The sequence below is a fragment of the Eschscholzia californica genome, unplaced genomic scaffold (assembly GCF_041429995.1).
Source record: "Eschscholzia californica isolate CP2 unplaced genomic scaffold, dmEscCali1.0.p SCAF_4, whole genome shotgun sequence".
NCBI lineage: Eukaryota > Viridiplantae > Streptophyta > Magnoliopsida > Ranunculales > Papaveraceae > Eschscholzia > Eschscholzia californica.
The window spans coordinates 16364764-16392158 of record NW_028238461.1 but is presented as its reverse complement, the minus strand read 5'-3'; the positions used below and the strand labels follow the sequence as shown (position 1 = coordinate 16392158).

Below are 27395 nucleotides of genomic sequence, written 5' to 3'. Positions count from 1 at the left end.
GGGCATTTAATCTATCGATTTGGCGGGGCGTGGTTGTCAGGCACGCCTGACAACACGGAAGTGAAATGTGCGATTTCACGGTTTTCTGACGGTAACGGCGACTAGGGGGCCATATGGGTATTTCTTGTAAAGTACGGGGCCAGGCGGGAAGCTGGTCACAAAGTAGGGGTCCATTAGGGAAATAACCCAAAAAATAATTAGAAACAAGGATTTTATTGGTTTAAATTTTAAAGTGGCACTTATAGAATCTGGAAGATACTCTAATTTTAGAGTGTCTCATTTTTTTTGTAAGTGAACAATGGCATAAATACATCAAAGATGTGATAAACACGGTAACCGCTGAAATTAAACTTTTGAAACAAACAAGCCTAAAGCCCAACTGAACTACTGGCCTACAGTCCAACGAATTAAATGGCCCAAAGTCCAACATTTAACCGGCCTAAAGGCCACCTAACTAAATTATTTATACCTTTTAGTACTCAAGTTCAATAAACCATGGATTCCAACTCTTCTAGGTATCGAACTTGGGACCTCCAGAAATTTGGAGTTTATGTCAACACTATCCACCACTTGGGCTACCAAGTGTTGACTATAGAGTGTCTCTCTTGAGAGTTTCAATTATAAATGCTCCGCATCATCAGGGAGTGTCAAATAGACTGTCCCATTGGAGAAGTTTTTTAACAAAACCTCTAAAAACCCAATGTGACACTTAAGTTGTAGAGTTTGAGTATCTCATTGGAGATGCTTTCAATTCTAAGATATCTCATGATAGAACCCAATATTTGAGATTTCTCTTGAGGATTTCATGTTATCAACTCAGTAGTGAAAACAATATTACCTATCTAAGAAATGACGTCTGAGTAATTTATAAGTTTATACAGTGTTGCATTATAAATGTCTTTTGAATTAAGCATCTGAATGTTGTTATCTCGGAAAGAGAATCCCAACTAAGACTTGATACACAAGACAATTTGATTTGTTTTGTTTGAGTTTTGCATTGGAGATACTTTTAGAGCAATCCTTAACTAAACAAAAAGATACTCTTAGAGCAAGTCCAAGGGGGAGGGGAAGGGGGCCCTTAATTCAAATCCCCCCCCCCCCCCCCCCCCCGGTCTCTCACCTTGGAGTAAGGGAGGGTTGAGGCTCAAACGTTCAGCCGCCCCTTATTAATTAGGGTCGGTTGAACCTCCCCAACAAACCGTTGGGGAGCTCTCAACGGTCATGTTGGGGAGCCAGATCCCACCGTTGGATCACATCCAACGGTGGGATTATTATTATTATTTTTTAAAACAAAATAAAAAATAAATAAAAATTACTCATTAATTTAAAAACTTAAAATTCATTAAAAAACTTAAACTTAAAATAATCTCAAACATTAATTCAAAAACTTAAAAAACGTAAACTTGAAATGATCTATCCGTTGTCGTTAGATAAATTCAAAATTCAAATTTAACGGCCTGGGACCGCTCACCTTTGGAGTTGATTTTGAGGGGCTGAACTGGGGTCCTTAAATTTGAATGAAAAAGTGAAAATAAGGGTCCGGGACAGCTCACCCTTGGACTCGCTCTTAGTCTTAAAAATTTGGTAATTTCTACAAGAGAATCTCCAACGGGACACTCGAGAATTATTTAAAGATCACCTATTTGATATTTACAGAGTAATTTTAGTTTAAACCCATAACTATTTAGTATTTCCAACTATTTAGTATTTAGTACCATTGGTCATACAACAACATTTTTAAGTTAAACCAGATGCTTCTAAATGTAAGATGAACTTCTTTTCTAGAGTGGCTTTAAAAAAAAAATCAAAGATTTTTAGGTCAAATTGTTTTCTCTATATGATCCAAAATTTTGGCAGATAAATGTTTTTTTTTTATGAAACAGATAAATATTGTTAGCCGGTAAAATTTTTTGATCCAATAGACATTTTTAACAATGAAGATTTTCAGTGATGCCACTTAGTTGAATTTGTTTCTAAAAAAATGACAGTAATGATTAAAAATTTGTAACAAAAATTGATTTAAACAAACATTTCAAAGAATTCTATGGAATGACAAATGACAACCAGATAAAAGAAATTTTATTTCCGTGAAATATGTTCCACAAAAACTCTTTATTTTGGAATTGTTTCTCCAGTATCAAATATAGCCAAAACTTTTTATGTAAAGAAAATGTGGTTCTCCAATTTGACGGGAAGCTATGAATTCTTTACTATCCTCTATATAATACTTTTATTGCACAAAGATTGAACAGTTGCTTTCATTATAAGTGTTTCTGTTTTGTATCATCCATCACACTTAGATTGAGGATGTGGTTTTGTGCGTGTAAACATTATATCAAACATTGAACATTAAAATGAGACGACTAGTCGACTAAATCTCATTGTTGAATGTCAACTGACTCCAGGTTACGAGACATGCATGTCGCTGCTGTAGGGAAACGAAGAAACTTTTTAAGAATAATCATGTTCTCCTGACGTTGCTTAATCTGATTTTGTAGACAAAGAATTTCGATGAAGGGGTCCTCCTTTCAATAAAGCTTGGAGAAAGAAGGAGAAAGAGAGAAAAATGCGACGAGGGTAGCCGGCAGAGAATCGACCAACAACCCTTTGCCGGCAAGGTTAGAAGAGGGGTGTGTTCCGGCAAAAATCCCATTTCTCCCCTCTGTGAAATTTTGTACTCTGAATTTTTTTTACCTTAATTTGACTAAGGTCCCTTTGACTAATCCTTTGTTTGACTCTTTAATTTGACTAAACTAACTCCCAGAATTCCTTCGTACACAGTACCTTGTGGATGTCTTCACACCGAAACTATTTATAACAACTTCCCTGTATAGAGGGACAGCTACAATGTAAACTGGCCAAGCGAATAACGATACGACCTAACCCTCTATCTTCTGCCACATCTGTCATATCACATTTATTTTGATAAAAAAGTTACAAAATTACTCAATTATCAGATGAACAGCTACAAATACTGAGCCATACAAATTTCAACCAGCCGAGAAAGACAAAGGGATCATACTTATATTATGGTATTTTCAAATTCAGTCCACGAATCTCCAAAATTTACAAGTTTCACCACTCATTTTCAAGTAAATTACAACCATATCCTCTCTCAGACTCTCACAGCCTCAGTCAGTCGTCAATTTTAAATGTTTAATTGCGGAAATGCCATTATTTGTTTTTTCCCAAAAATACCCTTGTACCACACTGTAAAAGGACACTTTTTCTGCAGAAGGTACCTAAAAATGACCAATCTACCCTCCTATCCACAACTATATATAAGATGGAAATTTTGAAGAAGGAAATCAATACAAACTCTTCTCTATTTTCTTGAGAGTGAGAACCAAACAATAACCACATTTCATTTCCACATTTTACTGCAGAAATAGTAGTAAAGAAGTTCTAGGGAATTATTTTTGAGAGAAAACTCAATATTTCACAGTGGGTAGTTGATGTCATTAACAAATAACATTTCTATTTAGGCTTAAAAAAACTTTGATTTTTTTTATTTTATTTACATTTAAAGTTGTTATTTACTTATTTACCTTCATTTTATTTAATTAAGGCTTGATTTTAAATTGATTTATCAAAAATAAATATAAGCCAAACTTTTATTTGAAGAAGTACATGGATTTCCTTTAACTATTTGGTCTATTCAATAGTACGTGTAATTCACAACTAGTGCTATAAATGGAAATTGATGTATTTGTGTTTGCATTGCAGAGGAAGTTTTATTTGAGCCAATTGGAGTAATTAAGAAAGATGAATCATTTGGGAAGTGTATGGATTTTTGAGACAATTATCAAGTTAATGTTTACGTTGTCGTTTATCATTTTTCCTCATGTTGGTGCAACTGATTACGATGTTGGTGGAGTTACTGGTTGGGATCTTACTTCAGACCTCCAAAATTGGAAACCATCTAACACTCTTTACACGGGAGATAACTTGGGTATATATATTTTTTTCTTAAATCTAAGTTTATTATCAAAATCTCAAGTCTAAACTTTATATATAAATGTATAATATATATATATATATCTAACACACAAGAAAATGCAGTATTTGTATATGGATCCAGTCACAATGTACTTGAAGTGGACCAAGGAGGATATGCAGTGTGTAACACGAGCAACCCAATCGCTACATATAGTGGGGGAGATTCAGTTATCGCGCTTGATACAGTTGGAACAAGATATTTTATATGTGGTACGCCTGGTCATTGTGCATTGGGTCTTAAACTCCTCGTGGATGTCCTCCAACCTCCTGACAATTCGACCTCAAGTGAACCCAATCGTAGAGGCGGTGGTAAAGGTGGCAACAAAGGTAAAGGTGGCAACAACGGTAAGGGTGGCAACAAAACTCCCCCAAGCCCAAAGCCACTTCCCCCGCCACCGCCAAAAAGTAACACTACTAGAGCTCCTCCTCCTCCTCCTGATTCGATTGAAATCCCAGATGTTCCTATCAGCCCTACTGCTCACAAAGGCTCAGCCATAAAACTCATTCATGACAAATTCATACTACTTAGTCAAGTTTTGATCTTAATTATGATCTTTCATGGATGATATGATCCAATTTTGATGTTTTCGGTTTTATGTCAAGTTTGTGTCTTCATTGCGCTTATGTCTCTAGTTTTGGTTGTCGTGCTTTTACTAAATAAGTATTAATAGTGTGTTGTGTTGGATCTAGTAGTGGTTATTTGTGTTTAAGATGCTTGTGATGTTAGCTAGTTTTATGAGTGTTTTCAAAACCTTTAGTTCTATCAATATAAAAATAAATTCATGTGTGTTTGAAAGAAAAGTGTGGTTTAATTCTATGGTCGATTTGATTCGGAATAATTAAAATTGACCATCTTCATAGCATGCATTGAAAACTAAAAAGTTCCTAATGAAAAGGAACAAAAAGAAACCTAATTTGTATGGCGATCAAGTTTTATTTTCCATTGAGGAATGAACATAGTAAAGTTGGGTCTTAAATGGTGAGATTTTCGGTCCCTATCCATTGATATTTATAGAAAAATAGTAGAAGTCCGATGTTACAAGAACCCATATGCAAGAAAACAAAATGGGGAAGTCAAATATTCACAGGATGAGTGTGCTTATTGGAGATGTGGTGTCCAAGCCCCAAGGCCAGACGATGGTCCCCAAATCATAGATCAAGTAATCTCACTGGCTGGAACAATTAGGCCATTGTAAGAGGGAAACTATTACGAAAGTCGGACAGTTGGGGCTGGGTAAATCTCTTATGCTCATAGTAAGGATGACTGGTGAGCGTCGTTGCCGAGCCAAACCAATTAAATTTGGTCTAATTTGACTCCGCTGTGTTCGGTTTCGACGAGTCCCGACTGCCGAGTAATTTTGTCATTCGGGCGCGCCGTGCGCTTTTGTTTGAGGAGCAAGAAAGAAATGGACCCAAATGATAAAATAAAAGAACGCACCCCGATAAAACCCCGAAATACCATAAACCCTGGAAATGGATACCAGAAACCCTATAACGAACTGACGACTCCAGACAGGGAAGAAGATAGAGAGATAGAGAGAATAGAGAGAGAGTGAGAGAATAGAGAGAGAGAGAGAGGCATATCAGGTGCTGTAAATTAATGGCGGCCTCAAGTTCAAGTTCAGACGGTATCCAACTTCCAAAATCTTTTCTAATGGATAAAAACAATAAGAACTTCTTTGGTAAGCGCGGTCCTTCAATTCATGTTGACTTCGATCCTCGAATTTCTGGAAATTTTTCAATGTGTTCATTTGATTTTGAGATTTAAATGCGTTATTTTAGGTTTACAGTGGTAGTTTCGGATGAAAGAATTAGGTATATTGGAATTTGATTTCAACTATTTTTGGTGTAGCTTCACGTAATCTAAGTTTGACTTGTTAACTTTTTTCTTCAAATTGTAGAAAATCTAGATAGAAATTAGTCCGTCTATTATCGAACTTCAACGAAATTGCTACATATTTGACGAAAGGATTGGTTGTAGGCCGATTAGGACCTTCTAATCGATGATATTAAGTAATTGAATCATCTCATCCACTGTTTTTGAGTAGTTAAGCATTTGCATTGTGTATTTTCAGTGGTTATAATCACCCTTATATGCAGTTGGAAAGGAACAACTTTAGTTTCTCTTATTAACTTGGCTAGTAACTCTTTTTGTCCCACATGTTGGAAGTTTTACGTTTGATACCCACTTCATTAGTTTTTGTAGTTCAAATTCTGTATTTTTCGTAATGCAGTATGGAGGGAATTTGTATATGGAGCCCTTGCAGGAGGTTTTGGTGAAGGCATGATGCACCCGATTGATACGATAAAGACACGGATCCAGAGTCAAGCCATGATTAATGAACTTCAGGTTCGGACACTACGCATGTGAAAACACTGTAGTATATGTTAGGCATCATACCTGATAAGCATGACGTCGAATTAGGGATACACAACATGACTTAGTAAGTCAGAACCGAAAATCATAAAATTGATTCCATAAGCATCTGTTATCAATCAAAGGTGAGTGAACGAGAAACAAGTAAGGCATCCAGCACACTTGTTTGATGCATAGAGAACCCTTACTAATACGACATCAGGATCTAACCCGTCGGACTCAAACTCGGCTTTGAGATCGGTAAAGGGCCGAGCGGGACTCTAGGTCGAGTCAAGCATAGCTACATATCACAATTAACCTATGAACAATATATAATTCCAATGTTGTGCTTATGCATAGTCCGCTATTATGGTTCAAATTGAATTCTCACATTCCACGTAACTACTGACAAATAACAAGTAATATTATAAACTAAAACACCAAATATCAAAGATGCATATGTTCCTGAATGAAAAAATATCAAGTCATTGACGCTACTCAGAATAAACTAATAACTGATAAGTCATATCTTCAAATAAATAGCAAGAAAGACGCATATTAATATGACCAGAGAACAAGTCACTACTTGGCTCGCCAAGTCATACTGACTCTGGACTCGACACAGACTCGACCGAGTCTAACGAGTTCCTCGCGGACATCCTAGACTCGAGTTCTACCAAGGATCATCTCAGGCTATATCCTCGAGCCCGAGCTCGAGTCATGAGCTACTCGACAGAGTCGTCCAAGTCAAACTATATAGATTAGGATGTGTAGAAGAGACGAGAACTATAATGTCTAGGTCCCACATGGGAAAAGGGCGATCTCTTAACCAATAATATAATGTCTAGGTCCTCTCCACAGTCCACACATTGCCAATTGGTTTTGAGTTGGATGACCACAAACTTAACATGATATCAGAGCTAGGCCCCCACTTGAGGTTTAAAATCGACACGTCCTCCATGTCACCCGAAAAGAGAAAAACACGTGTTACGCTAAAAAATGCCACATGTGAGGGGGCGTGCGAGAATAGCCCCAAATAGGGAAAATGTGATCTCTAACCAATAATATAATGTATAGATCCTCTGCACTCATTGCCAATTGGTTTTGAGGTGGATGACCGCAAACTTAACTGTGTAAAAGAGACGAGAAGTACCCAGAGATTGTAAACAACAATAATGCCACGTTACACCGTGAGAAAAGACCTATTAGTTGGCATAAATGACTAAACAAGACCAGAACTGAATTTTACTTCCCTAAAGACCAAATTAAGTTTGTATATTTTTTGAATAGAATAGGTGGGATATTTGCTGCTTTCTGTTTGTTTTACCCCGTGCTCCACTTTGTTGGTTGAACTCTTTCCCCTTTTCGTCATAAATGCATCAATCTGTATATTTACTTGATATTTTCTCACATAGCTCAGCCTCCAAAGAGCATCTTGCAGATGGTCCGAACAGTCTGTATTGCTGATGGATTTAGAGGTAAAGAATATGTTTTCCTGCATAAGTAAATTTAAGAAGATATGGATGACAAATTGTAGATATGTATGTTGCACATAATGGTAGATTAGCTAAGGATTCACCAGTTGTAATGATGTAGGCATTTGAAATGTTTCTTGAAATGTCTATCTTCGTAGTTTCACTTGTTTATTTTATTTAAGGGTAACACTAAGTTGCCTTTATAGTGTTAACTGTTAACTATGAGTTGTTGATCCATCTGAACTGTCACTGCAGTCTGGATAATGTATCTGTCACAGCGTCACGACAGTCTGTAAGGGACTTTCTTAAAGAACCACTCTTGGCTGATCTCTCAAATGACTGAAATTATAAAATTTATCAATTAGGTGAAAAATAGCCTCACGCTCTAAGCTTTCTTTGTAGCTGGATAGATGCAGGGTCATCTAAGCCTGCAAAAGGTAGCTGGCTAGGCCTTGCACCTATGGCTTCGCCAAGTGGTCCATTAGGGGGTTTGGGGTACTTGGGGTAATTTTAAGGGATCAGCAACCATTTAAGAGATTTATGTTGTCATCCTGTAGTTACCTAGGTCACTACGTGGGTATAAACTTGCATAACACGACAAATTAGAAGTCCTAGATACAAGTCCAACTAATATTCTATTTAAGTGCCTAATCTGTTTATGGTTTCAGCCGTTCCTAAGTAGTGTCATTTGTTATATGAAGCACGTGATACATAAAATTTATTTGTTTGAATGGGAAAACAAAATTGCTGATCATGTTACTTATTTATCTTTTTCAAACTCTTTTAAGGCTGAATTTAATGTTTTCTAGCTTCAAGTCTATATGTTTCCAGTACTTCTCGAAGCACTGCCATTTATTCTATCTTCCATTTGATTCATAACTTAAGGTTATAGCACTCAAAAAAACGCTGAGGCAACCGTGTACTTTTTTAATTGTTATGTCTTCACATTTGTTACACATAATTTCAACAGGGTTTTATAGAGGAGTAGCTCCTGGGGTAACTGGATCGCTTGCAACTGGAGCAACATACTTCGGTGTCATTGAGTCAACTAAAAAGTGGGTAGAGGAATTGCATCCAGATCTTGGAGGTCACTGGGCACACTTCATTGCTGGAGGACTTGGTGAGCTTTTGCTAGTACTTTGATCATCTCTTATATGTCGATCTTGATATTTTTCACTACTTACGGAACAGCAGAAATCTTAGACTTTATTGTGTTTTTAATGGTCGCCGGTCACATTTTTGAAGGCGGAATTTGTTGATTTTGGCCCCCTCTTTCTTGTCTTGTCTTGTCTTGTCTTGTCTTGTCTTGTATATGCATCTAAAAGATATTGAGTTGTTTCTGCTTCAAGTGTGCTCAATTTTACTGCGACTTTGCGAGAAAAATCGACTAAGTGGTCAAATTCTGAAATTCTCTCAGATACTATGCTGCTCGAACACATCTATCGTTCATTTTTGATAAAACAAATAAATAGAAATCTGAAGAAAATTTTGCTAAGGGTCCAAGCTTCTGTCTTTTGTCTGTTCCAGGTGATGCACTTGGATCTTTTGTATATGTACCATGTGAAGTGGTGAAACAACGTATGCAGATACAAGGCTCCAGAAATTCTTGGAGTTCTATTGTAAAGAAAGAAAATGTAAGCCAAAAATCTGGGGCGGAGATGTATGGCTACTACTCAGGAATGTTTCAAGCAGGAAATTCAATTTGGAAACAACAGGGTCTAAGGGGACTGTATGCTGGGTATGTTTTTCTTCATCCAAATAGACCATCCAAGTGGATTGCTATACGTTCATTTGGTTTTACTTTTCATAGCATCTCATTGTCGTGGCTCAAATTTGGGGATACCTTGCTCTGCTCACCATGCACATATAGGAGACTGACTATAGGTTGTGGAGTCTCCTAGTGGTATTCTACATTTTGAATTACCAGTCTTAAATTAGATACTCATAAATTGATTATCACGTGGGAACTGGCTTAATTTATCAAGGAAGAGTCATCAGTTCAACCGTCAGATGATTGAGTACGTTCTCTTACAGTTTTTTGGTTGCAAGTCAGATGATTGAGTAATACCTGCTCAACTCCCTAGTGCAAAAGAAGCTTGAGAATGTGGTTGCAAATTTGAAACTCTTTTCGGTTTTACATTTTACAATAGATCAATGTTAGAGTGTTTCCCTGGTGAAACTAAAGATGGTCTCGAACTTCTGTGGTAATCTCAATACCTAAACTTATATCTTGCCGGACATAGTTAATATCCTTTTTCAACCTCTCTTAGTAGTTTGGTCTATGATACCAATAGTGATTATTTGGGTAATATGGAAGGATAGAAACGATAAAATCTTTAAAGACTCTAATCCAAATAGTATATTGGCGGTGGAGTGTGTTCTGGCCTTACTGTTCCAGTGGAACAGGAACAGTATGTGGACAAGAAATATCACTTTTATGGACTTCTTTTCCAATTGGGAGGCTATTATGATGTAACAAATAGGTTTCGTTTCTTTTTGTAGCCTCTCTTACTTTTTCTTTTCTTTCTTTATAAACCCACCCTTTCTTTTCTTATTAATATTAATTCAAAGCTTCAAAAAAAAATCCTTTATCAACCACTGATGTTCTGTTGGTTGTTTGACAGATACTGGTCCACCCTTGTAAGAGATGTGCCATTTGCTGGTCTAATGGTATGTATTGTTAATTTAGTGTGCAGAATCGCGGAGTGAAGAATTGGATATATATTTTTCTTTTTGAAACGTTTGAATTGGATATATATATATATATATATATATAGGGACAAGTTAATTTAGATAAAATAACTGTTTTTCAGTCTTCACAAGGCATGACTTAGTTCTATGTTGAGAAGTTTATCTTTTGCAGTACTTCATGTAACATCGAACACCCACTTCAAAGATAATGCATTTAGATAAGTTGATTGATACCTACTATCTGGTGACATAAGAATTTTTTTTGATTCTAACTATTGTTAAAAGAATCATATAAAAGTCCCCACTTCTCAATGAACTTGGAGATAGCTTACTTATATTTCACTCCCACTCTCTGTTTTTAAGTCAAAATCCGACCTTATGTTTTCCGTTTAAATTGGTTATTTCTATGTGTAGGTTACCTTTTACGAAGCACTGAGAGAGTTGACCGAGTATGGGAAACAAAAGTGGCTGCCTACTACAGAATTTCATGTTCATAATTCTGTAGAAGGATTATTACTCGGCGGAGTGGCTGGTGGTAGGTATCTTACTTGCATATAATCTTCATTACCAAAAAAAATCATGAACATCATCATTCTTTAATTGACCTCTTTCATGATTGTGTTTTATCGCCATACTTCATCTTGTAGGCTTTAGTGCATATCTCACAACACCCTTGGATGTCATCAAAACAAGACTTCAAGTACAAGGTTCAATTATAAGGTATTGATTTCTATACTTTCATGGAAAATTGAGATGGTTTTGCCAAAATAACTAGGTCTCTCTCTCTCTCTCTCTTGCTCTATATTGTGCTGTGTCTTTATCGTCTCAATTGCTTATTTGCTTATGGGTAATCAATTTAGGAAGATCAATCCCCTAAATATCGCTACATGTTCTTAATAGGTACAAAGGATGGTTTGATGCTTTTACGAGGATTTGGATGATTGAAGGACCAAAGGGTTTGTTTAGAGGCAGCGTCCCACGAATCCTATGGTATATTCCAGCATCTGCTCTCACATTTATGGCCGTAGAATTCCTCAGAGATCATTTCAAAAGGGAACTAGAAATGGGTGCTAACGAAGTACATGAAGTTTCAAACTTATCAATAGACAAAACAAGCTCTACTTTACCAAAGGTGTCTTAAAAACCCTGATGGACATCATTGATTCCCTAACTGGTTTACAGATGAGTTATATCAAATTGGAATAGCGCCTTTCTCGGCAAAAACCCTAATTACCTTTTGCCATGAAAGCTAATTTTTTAAACCTTCATTTTTCGAGCAGAGGCAACATGAGTTTTAAAGAAATGGCCTCAGTGATTACTGTAGTCAGGGTTGTATCATTCAGAGTAATTGTTGTCAGTTTCCACTTCATTAAACTAGCAAAAGCTAATACATTTGATTCTTTTCGGTATCTCATTTTCTTTGATTTGAAACGTTTGGTCGAAAAATAATTTCTTGGTTGTGGTCGAAAGATTGTCATTTTGGAAGGTTTGGAAGACTTGTATGTGACTTTTGTATATATTTGAGGAGGGGAAGATCGGAATACAATAATTTGTACAATTTGATTTGGTTCGATATATACCTATCTTCGAGCATGTAGTCGCGATCAATACCTACTCGAATGCTTTTTTATTGGCTAATGTTGATGCTTTGGATGTATGTTTATGTTATTCAGTAAAAACCGGTAAAACATAAGCTCCAAAGAGTTCGATAACATTGTTGCAGGTGCTGGATTGTTCAGGTGAATAGATAGAGAAGTACATGACACTGAGCAAACATGCGGAATGAGTCATTCACATTTAAGTGGTGTTTGATCGTAAGAAAATGTATTCTATGGAAATATGTTTGTTGCTACGAAGTCCGAGGAAATGGTTATGTGGGAGTAGCAAAGAAGTGTATTTTGTAGAAGTATTGAAAACAACAGGTTTAAGTTAAGGTGTCCAAAAGTTCCACGAAATAATCCGACAACCAAAACAGTAGAAACTAGCCTACTGTAATGAGAGGCGAGAGCTATAGGCTACTGTTTGAACAATCAATTGAACTCACGAAGTGAAGTCGACTTATACAGGATCCTGTCTGGGATCCTGTCCGAGGAGATGAAAAACAATTCTTGTCTTTAGAAGACACTAACCTTATAGTATGATATTACCCAACTAGGTAGGGATGTTGCATATTCTACATATGTAATAAAGAATCGTCGAGCAACTACCGGGTAAGCAAGAATATAAAAGACAAAATGCTCAAATTAACAATTTTCGGAAGTACAGTTCAACCAAAAGATCTCATGAAAAGAGCACCTCCACCGTTCCTCTCTCTAGTCCAACTCGACAAACTCGAAGTATCTTTGGAATTATTAAGGTATTTTGTTTTGTTGAAGTCTAAGTCTGATACGTTTGAATCAAGTGAACCCAAAATCAATCTAAATCGTTCACTCAAAAGAATTAGAGTTTGACATGTCTGAATCAAATGAACCAAAATCAGTCCGAAAAGAGTCGAACCAATTCATATATGCTTTGAGTTAAGGTGTAGAATTGCTCAAATAGGCATCAAAGAATTTTGAAGCAACAAGTCGTTGTAGTATAGTGGTAAGTATTCCCGCCTGTCACGCGGGTGACCCGGGTTCGATCCCCGGCAGCGGCGTTATTTATTTTTAATTGTTTTGTGAATTTTCCCATACTTTTTGTTATGCCTTTTGTCTAAAGTCAACTAACCCAGAGAGGCAGATAGATTGATGATTAAATAGAAGAAGAAGAAGAATCAATCTGGGCAATACAGATTTGAATTTTTTGAAGATTTAAAAATAAGGGTTTAGTTGGTTTTGTGCATGATGATGACTGAATTACAACAAAGAAATGAACAAGTTTCTTTACCATCTTCTATTATAATGGAAGAATGGAATGGATCTTCTTCTTCCAAACTTACCCTTTCCTCCATTTTAACTGCTACTCCCTCTTCTCTCCATTTTCAAAGGTATCCTCTCTCTCTCTCTCTCTATCTACAATTTGATGATTTACCCAATTGACTAATCACTTATTCTTGAAAAAAAATTATACAAGATCTGGTAGTAGATTTACCCATTTCTCTACAAGGATTATTGGAGCTTTTGTACCAGAAGTAAGTTACTTTTATTCTTCAAATTATTTTGAAAATTGGTGGGTTACCTATTGTTTTGCATTCTTATTGAGAATCAATTTTTATTGTCTTCTAGGGTTTTCCAAGCAGTGTCACTCCTGATTATGTTCCTTTTCAGATATGGGATTCACTACAGGTACATTATTAGATAAGAAGAAAAAAAAGAAATTAGTGCTTTCATGATAACATGATTACAAGTCCTGTTGAAAGATGAGAAGTCTTTGTTATGTTTGGTTTTCTTCTAAGTCAGATAGAAAATCTGACTAGAGGTCTGTATTGACTCTAGTCAGATTTTAGAGCGTTCGTTTGTGTATGACTCGTGATGTCTGGCTCGTTTGAAGTGCTGGTTTTGGGTCAATTTGATTTAGACGAGTTAGGCGAGTCGATTCCAGAGGATGAGAAACTGTTAAGTTTGTGGCCATCCAACTCAAAACCAATTGGCAATGAGTGGAGAGGATCTAGACGTTATATTCTTGGTTGCATAGCCCTTTTATCATGTGGGACTATTCTCACAGAAACAAAAACTGCCTCTGTTTACTCTTTATGATCCTAAAATTTGATTCTTTTATAGGGCCTGTCGACGTATATTCGTACAATGCTTTCTACACAAGTAAGCTCATTTATGTACTTTAAATGAATGACATTCTATCTTATACTTCAAAGTTCAAATCATATATATGAATTTCATGAATTGTGTTCTAGGCTTTGTTGGGTGCTATTGGAGTTGGAGAGAAATCCGCTACTGTACTCGGTGCGACGTTTCAGGTGATTGTTTGCCTATTTAATTGTTTTTGATAATTGTGATCCGTACAGTTAGCAGCTTCATGTAATACCACTTTATTGTTTGATAGATCGGATGATCATGATGATAAGAGTTGGAATCTTTAACAGTGGTTTTTGAGAGATTTTACTGGAATGCTTGGGGGTATCTTATTCACTTTCTACCAGGTATTTTACTTTTTGTTCTTCTATAACTTTATCCAAATGGGTCGTGTGATTACGAAACAACACCTGAAGAGAGTTAGGTGTTAAACCGAAACCCCACCTGATTGTCTGAATGAATTTTTAAAATGATTTCTGATCAGGGATCTAATCTGGACAATGACGCTAAAATGTGGCGTTTAGTTGCAGATCTTATGAATGATCTTGGTATGAGAAAGTCTATTGTTATTTCTTGTGTAAATGTGTCTTCTTGTTCTTGGAATGTAACTTTGTAGTTTCCAAATTAGAATTTTTTGTCTCGCATATTAAAAATAGACGAATTTGTCTCCACATGTTTGAGTATTGAAGCTTCTTTGTTAGCATAGCTCATGAAAAAAGTCCCCCAAGTGTCTCCCAGTTTCACAGCCTAGGGTTTTTTTCCTCTCTGAACCTGGTATTTGGCTATTCCCTCGAATCATATCTTTACCCGCAAACCTTGAAGAATTTTTTAGTGGAAAGTTTTGTTTTGCTGTCAAATACACTTCTACAACACTGTGTAATAAAAGAAATCACTCAACTTTTTTCTTATTCATATAATGATATAATGTTCGTTAAAGAAAACTTGGAGGGATTTGTCGATTTAAGTACTTTTGATTACATGGACCCCGAGAGTCATTACATGACATGGATACATCATGAATATCTAATTATGTAGATGCATCATGAATCGAATAAGCCTTATAATTGTCATTGCCAAAGACATCTTGGGCCCTAAAATCCATGTAAAGACCCTTAAGGCCATCCTATGGGGCCAAAATCCCATTTGTTCCTACCTTTACTTTATTTATATCCTTAATAACTCAAGTTCAATAAATCATTGATTTCTACTTCCACTGAGAAATCGAACTTCGACCTCTGAGTTCCAAAGTGGGTGTCCAACCACTACACCAAGAGATGGTGGAAATGTTCAGTACTTCTCTATTTGTGTTAGTGTTTGTGTTTGGTATTTACTGATAAGAATTTTTTTCATTCGGTTGCAGGAATGTTGATGGACCTTGTTTCACCCCTTTTTCCTTCTGCTTTTGTTGTAATAGTATGCTTGGGCAGCATATCAAGATCATTCAGTGAGTTATCTTGATATATATATATCCTAATCCTGTAATATAGACCGTAGTTTATGGATCGGCGCTGGACTTGGTTACGCGATTAATTTTCTTGTTATGCACTAATTTCCAAAGCAGAATATATTAATTGCACTGCAATGAATCAGTTTGTGGATTCATTACTCATCTAGCCAAAGTTTGTGGATATATTTCGGTCTGCATTTGCATATTTAAATCTACAATAACCTTTTGTCCTTCGAAGTTGAGTCCTGAAGGGAGGCGTAGTATATTTCTCGAGGGCTCATGGTATCAAACTAAAGATGCAACTTTAAAGCGTAGAGGGGAAGTTTTCCTGTCGAGAGTATAGCTAGAGTTGCAAGTTTTGTAGTTAGATGTAAAGATACATTCTCATAGAACCCTGATTTAACATGATATAATCTTCATATCAATATATAGACACTATAGTTTTAGAGGTTTTCATCTTCAAATTGTTTATTTATATTGGGTCTAAGGGTTATTTTTTTTCTCTCAATTAGCCGGAGTTGCAAGTGGAGCAACTAGAGCTGCTCTGACCCAACATTTTTCCCTTCAAAATAATGCTGCTGATATATCGGCCAAGGTACCAAAATATATGTTCTTCTGAGTTCCATTTATCATAATGATTTGAGTTGTGCTCAAATTACTCTTATTTTGTAGGAGTTAAAATTTAGAACCTCACAATCTTGTGCTTGTGGTTTTGATAGGAAGGGAGTCAAGAGACACTGGCAACAATGACTGGAATGGTGTTGGGAATGCTTCTTGCACGCATTACCATGGGACATCCTTTTGCCATTTGGTTCTCGTTTCTGTCTCTCACCATTTTTCATATGTATGGTAAGTTTATTTTTTTTGCATATCTCCGAACTTGTTTTTATGCTAACAATCCTCTTTATAACCAGAAGGAAGCCCTCTTGCTTTCCTTAGCCTGATAATGGCTACTTTCGCCTTAATGTTCAAATCAAACTGCAAAATAGTGCATATGTGATCCTATAGATTTTGCAAATGTATCAACTCGTAGGAAAGAAAACAAATATGGCTATATATGGTTTTCTTCTCTCACTCTGACCTTCTCGATCTTTCTATTGTGTACTGTATGACAAGTCATTTATTGTTTTTTGTTAAGTAACAATTTGTTATATCTAAAGTTGGTGGATCACTTGTTCATATTTTTTCTTTTGTACTTAACACGAGGAACCTGGTGATTAAGAAGGGCAGTTTGATATATATATATATATGTATATCTATATTCGATACATGCTTATATGTGATGTGTTCTATTTCATTATCAAGCATAACGTGGATTTGCCAATATTGTGTGCTTCATAGACGTAAAATGTTTGCCGTTTCTCTTTATAGCAAATTACAGGGCTGTCCGCTGCCTTTCCTTGACAACATTGAATTGCCAAAGGAGCTCCATTGTTTTGCAGCATTTCATGGATACCGGAAAAGGTGATTTTTTTAAACCTTCGCTATTATATGCCACCTGTTTTCCTTTATTTTCTTCAACATCGTTACTGTCAATCAAGGGTGTCTCGTTCAAAGTTTAAGTTTTAGAGTTGCAAGTTATCGATTTCATGAAATCCATATTAAACTTCTGTTTTATAAGCCATGGTTGAAACTATGAGGGATTTAACGTTTGAGTTTCAGTCATAAAATTTGCTTCATGGTTCTTGATTTTACTAGTGTGAGTAAGCATCACAGTTTTCCGAGACTATAAATTTGAATTCGTGAAGCTTGTCCATGAATTCACGTTACTAACTCTTCTATTGGGATATTCCTAGTTCTCTCTCCACAGCAAGTCTCAAAAATGGAGCATATTTTACCCTCCTTCACTAGCTTATGGGGATCAAAAACTGCTAAATTACTGCACAAGAAGATCCAATTAGGCGTCAGAGCTTCCTCGCTAAATCACCCGGAAATGTAAGTTTATTGCATCATCTTGTTTACTCTGTTAAGTACCCAATAATGATATCATCTAATGATTTTAAGTACTCCAAGAGCAGGATGGACCTATCAGATTCAGCAGGTTCTTACTATAAGAAAGGTCGGGTTTTCAATTTTTTGATTTGCTCTCAACTTCTAAACTATTATTAAGTCTATTAAGTTTTCGGCTCATTCGACATATCTTTGTTTGTCTCTCTTCAGAGAAATATTTGTTGATGGAGAGAAGAGGAGTTATCAATGTCTTTATGCATAAACAATCAGAAAGTGCTGATATTTTGCAGTCCTTTATGCATGCTCTTGTGGTGGGTAGACTCGTTGGTAAAACTAAATCCGTTCATGCTGAAAGTCGAACATGGATGGATAAACATTACGAAAATTTCATTTTAAAGGTACTGTTTATTTCTTCGTGCATTTTCTTCCGCATGAAAACCTAAGCAAGTAAAATAGAGTAACCGACGGTTTTTTCGCTGCTTATTTTGCAGCTAAAGTCATCAGGATGGAAAACGGAGCGGCTTCTTGCTCCATCAATTGTTTGGAGGGCAAACTGGGTTTGTGAACCTTCTAATGAAAAGATTGAATAGGAGAGAAGATAAATTATTACGACAAAAAAGGAAAACTTCACGTCTCGTTTATTTCTATGGGCACAAATTTCGTTCTTTGAATCGATGATGACATATTTTACAAATTATGATAGGAGTATTGATTTAGAACTGTATGATTACTGTAAAATTGGTGTTTTAATGAAGATGCTATTAATTTTATACCGAAGTAATGAAACCAAAGAATGATCATTGTGGGAAACAGTGAATCCAACCTGCATTTGAGACAAATCTTTAACAATCATATACCAGAATATGATGTTTTCCTGTAAAAATAGGAAAACAAATACATTAGACTTATAGATTACGAATTTCCGATGATCGTCTTTAAAATGTAACCCAAATTTTTCTTGTGAGGGTTTCTCCGTGTTTCTTCGGGGTTGAGATTGATTCCTTTTTGGGAGTCCGAGTCTCGGGTGGACGTAGTCTGTAACTACTTTGCTTATTATAGTTGATTTGGTTGGACTACGAGTCCGGTGGTTTTTACTTCTCATATTGAGGAGGTTTTCCACGTTAAAAATCGTTGTCTTATTTACTTTCAGTTCTTTGTTTATTGCTCCCACTATTCTTCTATATTACCCTTGTAACTAACACAAAGGGGGAAAATATTTCCGCTGAGTCGACTCGACCCGTTTTTCCCAACAAGTGGTATCAGAGCTCTAGGTTAGAGAGTTCTTTGGATTGTGATAACTTTGGTTATTGATTTGCTTGTGTTAGTGATGGAAAATATGGGTAGAATGATAAGTTTTGATGGTGCTAATTATCATCTATGAAGGGTAAGATGGAAGACTTGCACTTTGTGAAGGAATTTCACGCTTCGGTGTTTGATGAGAAGAAACTCGATGAGAAGACTGAAGATCAGCGGGCGACTGAAGATCAGTGCGCATTATTACACATCGCCAAGTTTATGGTTTGATGAGGCAATGGGTGGATGATAATGTGTTGCATCATATTAAGAATGAGACTAATGCTCGTTCTTTGTGGGCGAAGCTGGAGCAGTTATTTGCTTGGAAGACAGGAAATAATAAGAAGTATATGATGAAAAAGATTTGAAATATCTTCTAGGAATAGCGGGCTGGTTGTTCAGGACTGCCGAGGAAAAGCGGAGCTGGCTGTTTTCAGGGTTGTCAAGGGGACAACAAGGCTGGCTTTTTCTGCCACCTAGTCGGAGGGGGAGTTTGTTGGGTTTTCCTCCTACTGGGGAACCTAGTTAGATTTTTCTCCTAGTGGGGAAACCTAGTTAGGTTTGGTTTAGGAAACAAACCCGGGCCCAACCAAATCAACTATAATAAGCAAAGTAGTTACAGACTACGTCCACCCGAGAAAAAGGAATCAATCTCAAACCCGAAGAAACACGGAGAAACCCTCACAAGAAAGAACAAAAAAAACAACCTAGAAATTTGCAGTCCAAAATGAACCTCAATGCACTAGGATTCCGGCTACCAATCAACAATCCCACCGTACAAATACTAGATGAATAACTTAAGAATATTTCTGCCAAATTTCAGCTTAATCGGAAAAGAACTCACCGTTGGATTTTCCGAACAACGAAGACGCGCGTGCTGAAAAAGTTGTGCCCCGCTCTTCTCGGCAACCTCCTTCTCTCCCCTCTTCTCTTGTGCGTTTTTAATTGTGCTCTCAACTTCTAATTAAGATTAAGGAAGCATTTATAGACTTCTCCTTAACCCTAATTCCACCGTCATAAGTAACCGACCTAAAGAAACTCGACTCGGGTCCGGGTTTGTTTCCTAAACCAAACCCAACTAGGTTTCCCCACTAGGAGGAAAACCCAACAATTTTATCATTTTTGCATATAATTTTTTTCCCCAGTAACTGACTTATTTATGTGGTATAAATACATCATGAATCCGTCAGTATATGGTATGAATACATCATGAATAACTCTCTCTATTTACGGAGAACCACAACCATTTGTCTAGGGTTTTTTTAGTCGAACTCTTGGTGGAGGGTTCCAGTACACAATGAGAAAGATAGAGAGAGGAGAAAATAGTGGTCTGGTAGCTAGTTGTGGTGGTTTGGTAGCTAGTTGTGGTGGGTGATTGGTGACACTAGTGGTGCCTGATGAGAAAAAAAGACTTCTTTCCAACAATAAAATTCAACCAAATTTTCGGTACAATGTTACCGTGTGAATAGCAATTACAAATCGAACAACTTTTTTTTTTTAATCAACAACTCTACATGACCCATCTCTTTGGACTCCCACTTGAATTGCCTGTGATAGAAACAAGAATTTCTCTCTACACGTGACTGAATATGTGAGAAGAGAGAGAAACAACCCTTGATTTCAACAGCTCAAGTGGGAGTCTCAGAAAGTGGAAGAATAGACATCTTACCAGTTACCACTCCAACCAAATGTTGTTGACCCAAATCGAGGGACTTAACATTTCCTGTGGTGTATATAGCAAAAAACGGGGTGCATATAATGATAGTATAATACTCCATAAAATTGCCCCTTGTTTAAAGGGAGAATTACTGAAACCCCCCAACTCTCATAATGCCTTTACTGAAACCCCCCACTTTAATTAGTAATTACTGAAACCCCCCAACTCCGTTTGATTTAACTTTTATATTTTAAATATTACTTTCTTGCCCTCTTACGTTTTACCCCCACTTCTGATAATTCGTTTACTGAAACCCCCCACTTTTATTAATAATTACTGAAACCCCCCAACTATTTGAAATGAATGGAGAAGCTCAAAATGGATGGCCAAGATGACACAAAATTATGGCCGCTTTTTTTACCGTTTTACACCTTTTTGAGCCTTATTTTTTCTATTTAAACCTATGAAACCACCCTACAAACTTCACCCCTACCATCTCGAGCTCATAATGTATGTCGTCACGAAGCTTTTAACTAAACCAAATCACTAGTAGTTGTAAACTTCAGACAAATAGCAAATTTCAGACATATCTAACGACATGAAGTGCAAACATTAACAAAATTAACAGTATCACATTATTCGGTTCAGACTACTTTCTCTCGGTTAGTAATATGATGTTCCTAATCACTTAAGTATCGCTAAAGTAGCACTAAAGTATCACTAGTAGGATGTAGTTGTAATTGTAATCCTAAGACAGATAAAGAAAAATGGGTGAATTATGAAACTTAAAACAACCATAAATATAGGAAAATAAAACAAAGAAGAAAAGAAAAAGATGAATACATGTTGGTTGATGTTGGTGGGGTAATGAAGAAAGAAAGAGAGAATGGTTTTTGAAGTAAGGGAGAATTACTGAAACCCCCCAACTCTGATAATGCCTTTACTGAAACCCCCACTTTAATTAGTAATTACTGAAACCCCCCAACTCCGGTTTTAGTAAATGGTCTTTTGGACATTTCACTCTCTCTAACGGCACAATACCGTTAAATCAAACGGAGTTGGGGGGTTTCAGTAATTACTAATTAAAGTGGGGGGTTTCAGTAAAGGCATTATGAGAGTTGGGGGGTTTCAGTAATTCTCCCTTGTTTAAACGGTTTCCAAAGCCCCCAACTTGTCATCCTTCGATGAATTGAGAAACCCTAAAATTGAACAAGGTTCCAAATTGATGAAACAATGGCATCCCAAGAGAAGAGATGCCTCTACGAAATTCTAGGGTTAAACAGAGACTGTCCTCCTGAAGAAATTCGTTCAGCTTACAGAAAATTAGCTCTTCAACGTCATCCCGACAAACTAATCAAAACTGGAGTTTCTGAAGAAGAAGCAACCGCCGCCTTCCAAGAACTCGTCAACGCCTACGAAGTTCTTTCTGATCCTCGTGAACGAGCTTGGTATGATTCTCATCGATCTCAAATTCTCTTCTCTGATGCTAAATCTGCTGGGAAATCTTCCTTTTCGTCTGTTCCTGATCTTTTCTCTTTCTTCTCAAATTCTGTTTTTTATGGGTTCGGGGATACTGGAAAGGGTTTTTATAAGGTTTATGGTGATTTATTTGGTAAAATTTATGAACAAGAATTGTCTTTTGTTAAGAAATTAGGGTTAGGTGTTGGAATTGTTAGGGATGCTCCATTAATGGGAAATTTGGAAAGTCCTTATACTCAGGTTTCAGCTTTTTATAGTTATTGGTTAGGGTTTTGTACTGTTATGGATTTTTGTTGGGTTGATGAGTATGATGCAATGATGGGGCCAAATAGGAAGTCAAGGAGGTTAATGGAGGAAGAGAATAAGAAGGCGAGGAAGAAAGCTAAGAGAGAGTATAACGATACGGTTCGTGGATTGGCTGAGTTTGTTAAGAAAAGGGATAAGAGGGTAATTGAGATGCAGCTGAAGAGGAATTTGGAGATGGAGGAGAAGAGAGAGAAAGAGAAAGAGAGGAAGAAAGAAGCTCAGAGAGAGAAGTTGGAGAGAGCTAGGTTATATGAAGAGCCTGAGTGGGCAAAAGTTGATGAGAATGAAATCGAGAATGAATTTGATGAAGTCATCGAAGATAATAATAACAATAAGAATGCGAATAAGGAGTTATATTGTGTTGTTTGTAGTAAGAAGTTCAAATCTGAGAAGCAGTGGAAAAATCACGAACAGTCGAAGAAACATAAAGAGAAGGCTGCAGAGTTTAGTTATTCATTTGTTGATGAAGACGAGGAAGACGAAGAAGAAAAGTATGTAGAGGAGACTCGAGAGGATTTGGTTCCTTCTGTGTCCGGTGATGTGGATGTAGTTGCGGATGAAATATCAGAAAAATTTGAAGATGCTATTGAATTACAGGAAGAACAGAGTGAGGAGGGTAAAAATTCTTCAAGTGGTGAGGACGAGGAAGAAGAAGAAGATGAAATTGACACATTCGATTTGAAAAATAATACTGAAGCAGGTATTTACGTTGGCAGTGATGATGAAATGAGCATTCTCAGAGCTATGATATCTGGGCAGAAAAACAAAAAGAAGGCGTCAAAGCGCGAAGCTGAGATGTCATCTAGCAAAACCCATTTCAGCACTGATAATGGAGAGATGGAATTTATGGAATATGATACTAGGAAAAAGAATACTCGGAGAAATCGTGCGGCAAGGAAAGAGGGTGGCAAAAAGTCCAATGGAGAATTTGCGAAAGCAGAAACAAGTGAAGTTACTGAGGAAGTAATTCCAAATTCTAGTGACAATGTTGGTGAGAATGAGGAAGATAATAGACATGATAACTCGAATGCTTTAGACTCCTCGCCCAATGAGGTTCATGAGGTTGGCCAGAATAGTAAAGTGGATCCACCATCGCACAAAAATGTGAAGGATCAAAAGAAGCCAGTTGATAAAAGAGGTACCGTGAAGGGAGATATCAACACAAAGTCAAAGAGCACGTCTAAAGGAAAGAAACAAAAAGTAAGATCATCTTTCTCCCATGGCTACAGTACTTTATGATTATTCTTTTATAGTTCAGCTCTGTGATTTTTGTGGTTCTTGTATGATAGCTTGGTACCACTCGACTCATTCTTGTCTTGATATTCAATTTCTCATAGTTGTGTTTGGTTCGGGGTTCATTTGGTTCCGAATGAACCATAAGATATGCAAGTTCATAGATATGAATTCACTGTCTAGGACCTGTAGGTGAGGAAATATCTTGTGTTTGCACAACCTAGAGTTGAAGCATCGAGTCCTAATGCTAATTGTTCATGTATCGGGGTTGCTTAAGAATCCACTCGATCTTGTACCTTTTTATATCTGTTGCTGAGAAAATCCCATTGCAGAAAAACTGTCTACCGTTCTTTGTTAGCCCTGGACAATAATGTGTGCATGACAGAAAACATATTTCCAAAATAGTGGATAATTGAGTGAATATGCACAATTATCTAGCTACTTCTCCGTACACAATAGTCTATGTAGCTTGCTAGCTGCTGCTGTATTCTGTTCTTAGCAGCTTATGTCTTTATGAGCCCAGAGTCACATCTTGTAACCATTTGATGTAAATGTTGGTCACTCTATTATTTTATAATCAATTTATTGTGCTGTTGATCTTGTATGTTTTGAGCAATTTACTGAAAACCCATTTTCTTGCATTGCCGCTACCTTCCATCATGAAATGCCCGTGATCAGTTTGAATGGCAAAGATTGCTGTTAAAGTTTGTGAAAAAAATACCTGTCTTTGTTTAGTAGTGATTAAGTTTTACGAGTTTAATTACTATATCTGGATGAGTGCGTTCAGCTTATGGGATTCCATAGTTGTCATTGAGACGGAATAACTTTCTCGAACCAAGTATTTCTAGATTTCAACCTGATTATCTGATCTGCGAACTACTGAGCTTACAGTTAATCTGATCTCCTCGTGTCTAACATAATTGCTACCTCTTTCTTCACAGGGGAGCTCAAAAAATGGTCATTTTTGTGAATCATGTGGAGAGAACTTTGATTCAAGGTATACCTGATTGTTCCAATCACACTCTGAACAGCCATTTCATTATATGTTTTTCTTCTTTCCATTTCAAATTCTCTTGTTTCTAGCAGAATCTAAATCTCTATAATTTGGCATGACAGGAATAAACTGCATCAGCATTTGGGCGAGACAGGTCACGCTTCACTGAAATCACGATAAGAAAACTAATATTCAATATTACAATTTTGGGTCAAAAGCCATGTTTCTCTGCAGCTGTTGCCAAAGTTTAGAGTGAGAAGTTGTGTAAGTTCCAATCAGAAACAGCAGCAAAAAAGCGAAGACGGTTGTGATAAAAAGCAAGGCAAAATGTTGCTAAATGATGAGCTGGGTAGATCTGCAACTAATTCAACTTGATTTGAGTGGATAATTTTTAATGTAAAATTTCAGGCTCTTGATCTTGTTATTATGAAATTGAGATCACATTTTTATTCTTATTCCCAAATTTCAAGAGAGAAAGGGGTTCCAAATTGTCTTGAAAGAAAGATTTTGACAAACTGTAGTAGTGCTAAGCAAATTGTTTCTATTGTGGGAAAATAACAAATCTTTGTTTGATCAAATTAATTAATTTCATTCTATATGTTCTTGTTGTGCTACTATTTAATTTTCAGAGTTTAATAAGAATTAAATGACAGTAAAAAATCATGGGGTCCATTTGAATCTTTGAGGAAATTATGATCTTCCAAGTGAAGAAATATACTTATTAGGTATACTCAACCCTCTTCGTGGGACTCCCACTTGAACTGTCGTGAGAAAAACAAGAGTTTATCGCTCTTCTCACATGTTCGGTCATGTGGATAGAGAAATTCTTGTTTCTCTAACAGTTCAGTCACGTGGATAGAGAAATTCTTGTTTCTCTACTAGGCGGTTCAAGTGGGAGTCCAAAGAGGCGAAAGAAAAAGAGAAATTGTTAAAGAGTTTGGCCTTTGAAAATCCATAAAATTAACAATATCATCATATTAAGGTGCAATTCTAATTCTAACCCTAATCTTAATCCTTTGACCACAACAAAACATCCAAATTTGGTTGTGAAGAAGTTGACCAACTAATATTAGTTGGTCTTAATTATAGACCACTAATTAATCACCACCATCTATAATTAGCAAACATCCTTGTCATTATAAGACAATTCTTGACAATGGTCTCATTGAAGCTTTGAACTTCCTCCATCTTAAGAAAATCCAATCCTTCTCTTATTCACTTCCATTCTTTTATTCCAAAAACAAAACAAGAGATGGAAATGAAGGGTTTCATGATCATTATGTGCATTGTTGTTGTCATGGTTGCTACCATGAGAACAACAGAAGCAGGAGGAGTAGAAGGTTTCGACGCGTGCCATGGTAAATGTTCTGCCCCTTGTCTTCAAGAAGGAAATGACAAGCCCTTTTGTGATCTCAAATGTGACAACTATTGTTCCGATAATGTCAAAATGACCACAGGTAATTTTACGATACAATTCTCCTTTTTATATTCTTCACCATTATTTTCGAAGTTGTTATATTTATGTCATAACCGATCTTAGGATTTTACGAATATTTTCTGAAAACTATAATTAAATTACTTTTTTTGTTTGTTTGTTTCGTGTGGATATAGGAAGCGCTCTGGATAATGATAGAGATACCGATCACAATGATCACATTGTGGAAGATGTTCTAGGAATTACAATACCCGAACTTGATGACCAAGATGAAAAACGTGATTAAGCAAAGCAATTGCCAAAATCTATTTTTTTCCTTAAGATGTAACTGTTGTTCGAATGTATAAGATAATTGTAAAATGTGCAAAAAAAACATTATTGTTCAGGGGAGGAGATTTATGATAAATGACCATTTTTTTTATCATATATGTAATTTGATTATTTGGTGTATTTGAGGTGTTTATGTCTAACTCCTATATGATAACTTGTTCTAATCTACTTATGTTTCATCTTGTTCAAACTAATCAGTCCAACTTTTTTAATTTTAATTAGGATCAGAAGTCAGAACTACTTCAAAACAACTTACAAGAAACAATTGTCTTAATGCCAACACAATTTTCTTTTCCGTAATAATAAACACGAAAATAAGTTTTCATGACATTGGATTTTTCGTGTTTCATTGATTTTTACTACACAAGAAATTAAGAAACAGGAAATTGAGCCGAACACCCAATTTTAAACCGTTTTAAGTTAGGAAACAAATTATAGTTTGTTTGGTTAAATCCAACATGTGAATTTGGATTGGGCAAAACACGATATTTTTGCAATTCATTTGCAAACCAGCGGTAAACTTCTTGCGATCAAAGTTGGAAACCTAGTTCAACAGGAAAAAAAAAAAAATCAAGTTGGAAACGTCTCGGAATCATTGGTAACCTCTTGCAAATTGCAAAAATACCAACAAAGTTGAAGACTAGAAAAAATAATTGAATGATCTTTTTTCACCAAAACAAAAAATACGAAGAGTGTGACCAAAATTTCCATTTTAAAAAATAAAATTTTAAAATCCATAATAAATTTATCAGATTTGCATGTGATGAGCATCTCCAATGTGAGACTCAGAATGCCACATATGTTTTTCTTTAATAGTTTTTTCCTTAAAAACTCTCTCCAATGCAAATCTTAATTTGGATCTCTAAGATGCATAAGTTTTTTATATAGTTTTTTCTTAAAAACTCTCTCCAACGGATGCAAAACTTAATTTAGATCTTTAGGATGATGTAGCGGTAGCCACAATTTTGCAGTTCATCATTTTTTAAAGAGTTAATTCATATTTGGCCCTCTACTTTGTG

The 27395-nt window shown here is 36.3% G+C and overlaps 4 protein-coding genes, 1 long non-coding RNA gene and 1 other non-coding gene across 7 annotated transcripts; all 6 read left to right on the top strand.

The window, feature by feature from the left end:
* Positions 1-3303: 3303 nt before the first annotated feature.
* Positions 3304-4800, top strand: LOC147543215 (blue copper protein-like). Of its 2 annotated transcripts, none has more exons than XM_086633703.1 (3): positions 3304-3339; positions 3727-3952; positions 4063-4800. In XM_086633703.1, exons 2-3 carry the CDS (start codon positions 3766-3768, stop codon positions 4563-4565), a joined length of 690 nt encoding a protein of 229 aa, XP_086489829.1. In that variant the 5' UTR covers positions 3304-3339; positions 3727-3765; the 3' UTR covers positions 4566-4800. The 2 variants fall into 2 exon arrangements, with proteins under 2 accessions (XP_086489829.1, XP_086489828.1); XM_086633702.1 differs by having other exon boundaries at positions 3304-3444.
* Positions 4801-5250: 450 nt separating this feature from the next.
* Positions 5251-12114, top strand: LOC147543214 (Mitochondrial substrate carrier family protein). Its single transcript, XM_086637209.1, has 9 exons — positions 5251-5681; positions 6234-6349; positions 7776-7833; positions 8801-8950; positions 9358-9568; positions 10455-10500; positions 10936-11056; positions 11169-11241; positions 11422-12114. The coding sequence occupies exons 1-9, from the start codon at positions 5600-5602 to the stop codon at positions 11660-11662; spliced, it is 1098 nt and encodes a 365-aa protein (XP_086493335.1). The 5' UTR covers positions 5251-5599; the 3' UTR covers positions 11663-12114.
* A 266-nt stretch (positions 12115-12380) lies between these two features.
* RUS3 (root UVB sensitive protein (Protein of unknown function, DUF647)) lies at positions 12381-18459 on the top strand. The gene is made up of 15 exons (XM_086632493.1): positions 12381-13489; positions 13576-13633; positions 13728-13787; positions 14223-14261; positions 14354-14416; positions 14543-14599; positions 14737-14800; positions 15613-15696; positions 16212-16294; positions 16419-16548; positions 17071-17163; positions 17496-17634; positions 17718-17758; positions 17860-18047; positions 18141-18459. The coding sequence occupies exons 1-15, from the start codon at positions 13344-13346 to the stop codon at positions 18237-18239; spliced, it is 1344 nt and encodes a 447-aa protein (XP_086488619.1). The 5' UTR covers positions 12381-13343; the 3' UTR covers positions 18240-18459.
* TRNAD-GUC (transfer RNA aspartic acid (anticodon GUC)) lies at positions 13088-13159 on the top strand. Its single transcript has one exon. It is a non-coding gene; the product is annotated as a tRNA-Asp (tRNA).
* Positions 18460-21731: 3272 nt separating the features above from the next.
* LOC147543211 (DNAJ heat shock N-terminal domain-containing protein) lies at positions 21732-25209 on the top strand. Its single transcript, XM_086632492.1, has 3 exons — positions 21732-23584; positions 24559-24614; positions 24734-25209. The coding sequence occupies exons 1-3, from the start codon at positions 21833-21835 to the stop codon at positions 24789-24791; spliced, it is 1866 nt and encodes a 621-aa protein (XP_086488618.1). The 5' UTR covers positions 21732-21832; the 3' UTR covers positions 24792-25209.
* Positions 25210-25770: 561 nt separating this feature from the next.
* LOC147543210 (uncharacterized) lies at positions 25771-26496 on the top strand. Its single transcript, XR_015224280.1, has 2 exons — positions 25771-26068; positions 26223-26496. It is a non-coding gene; the product is annotated as an uncharacterized LOC147543210 (long non-coding RNA).
* Positions 26497-27395: the final 899 nt, after the last annotated feature.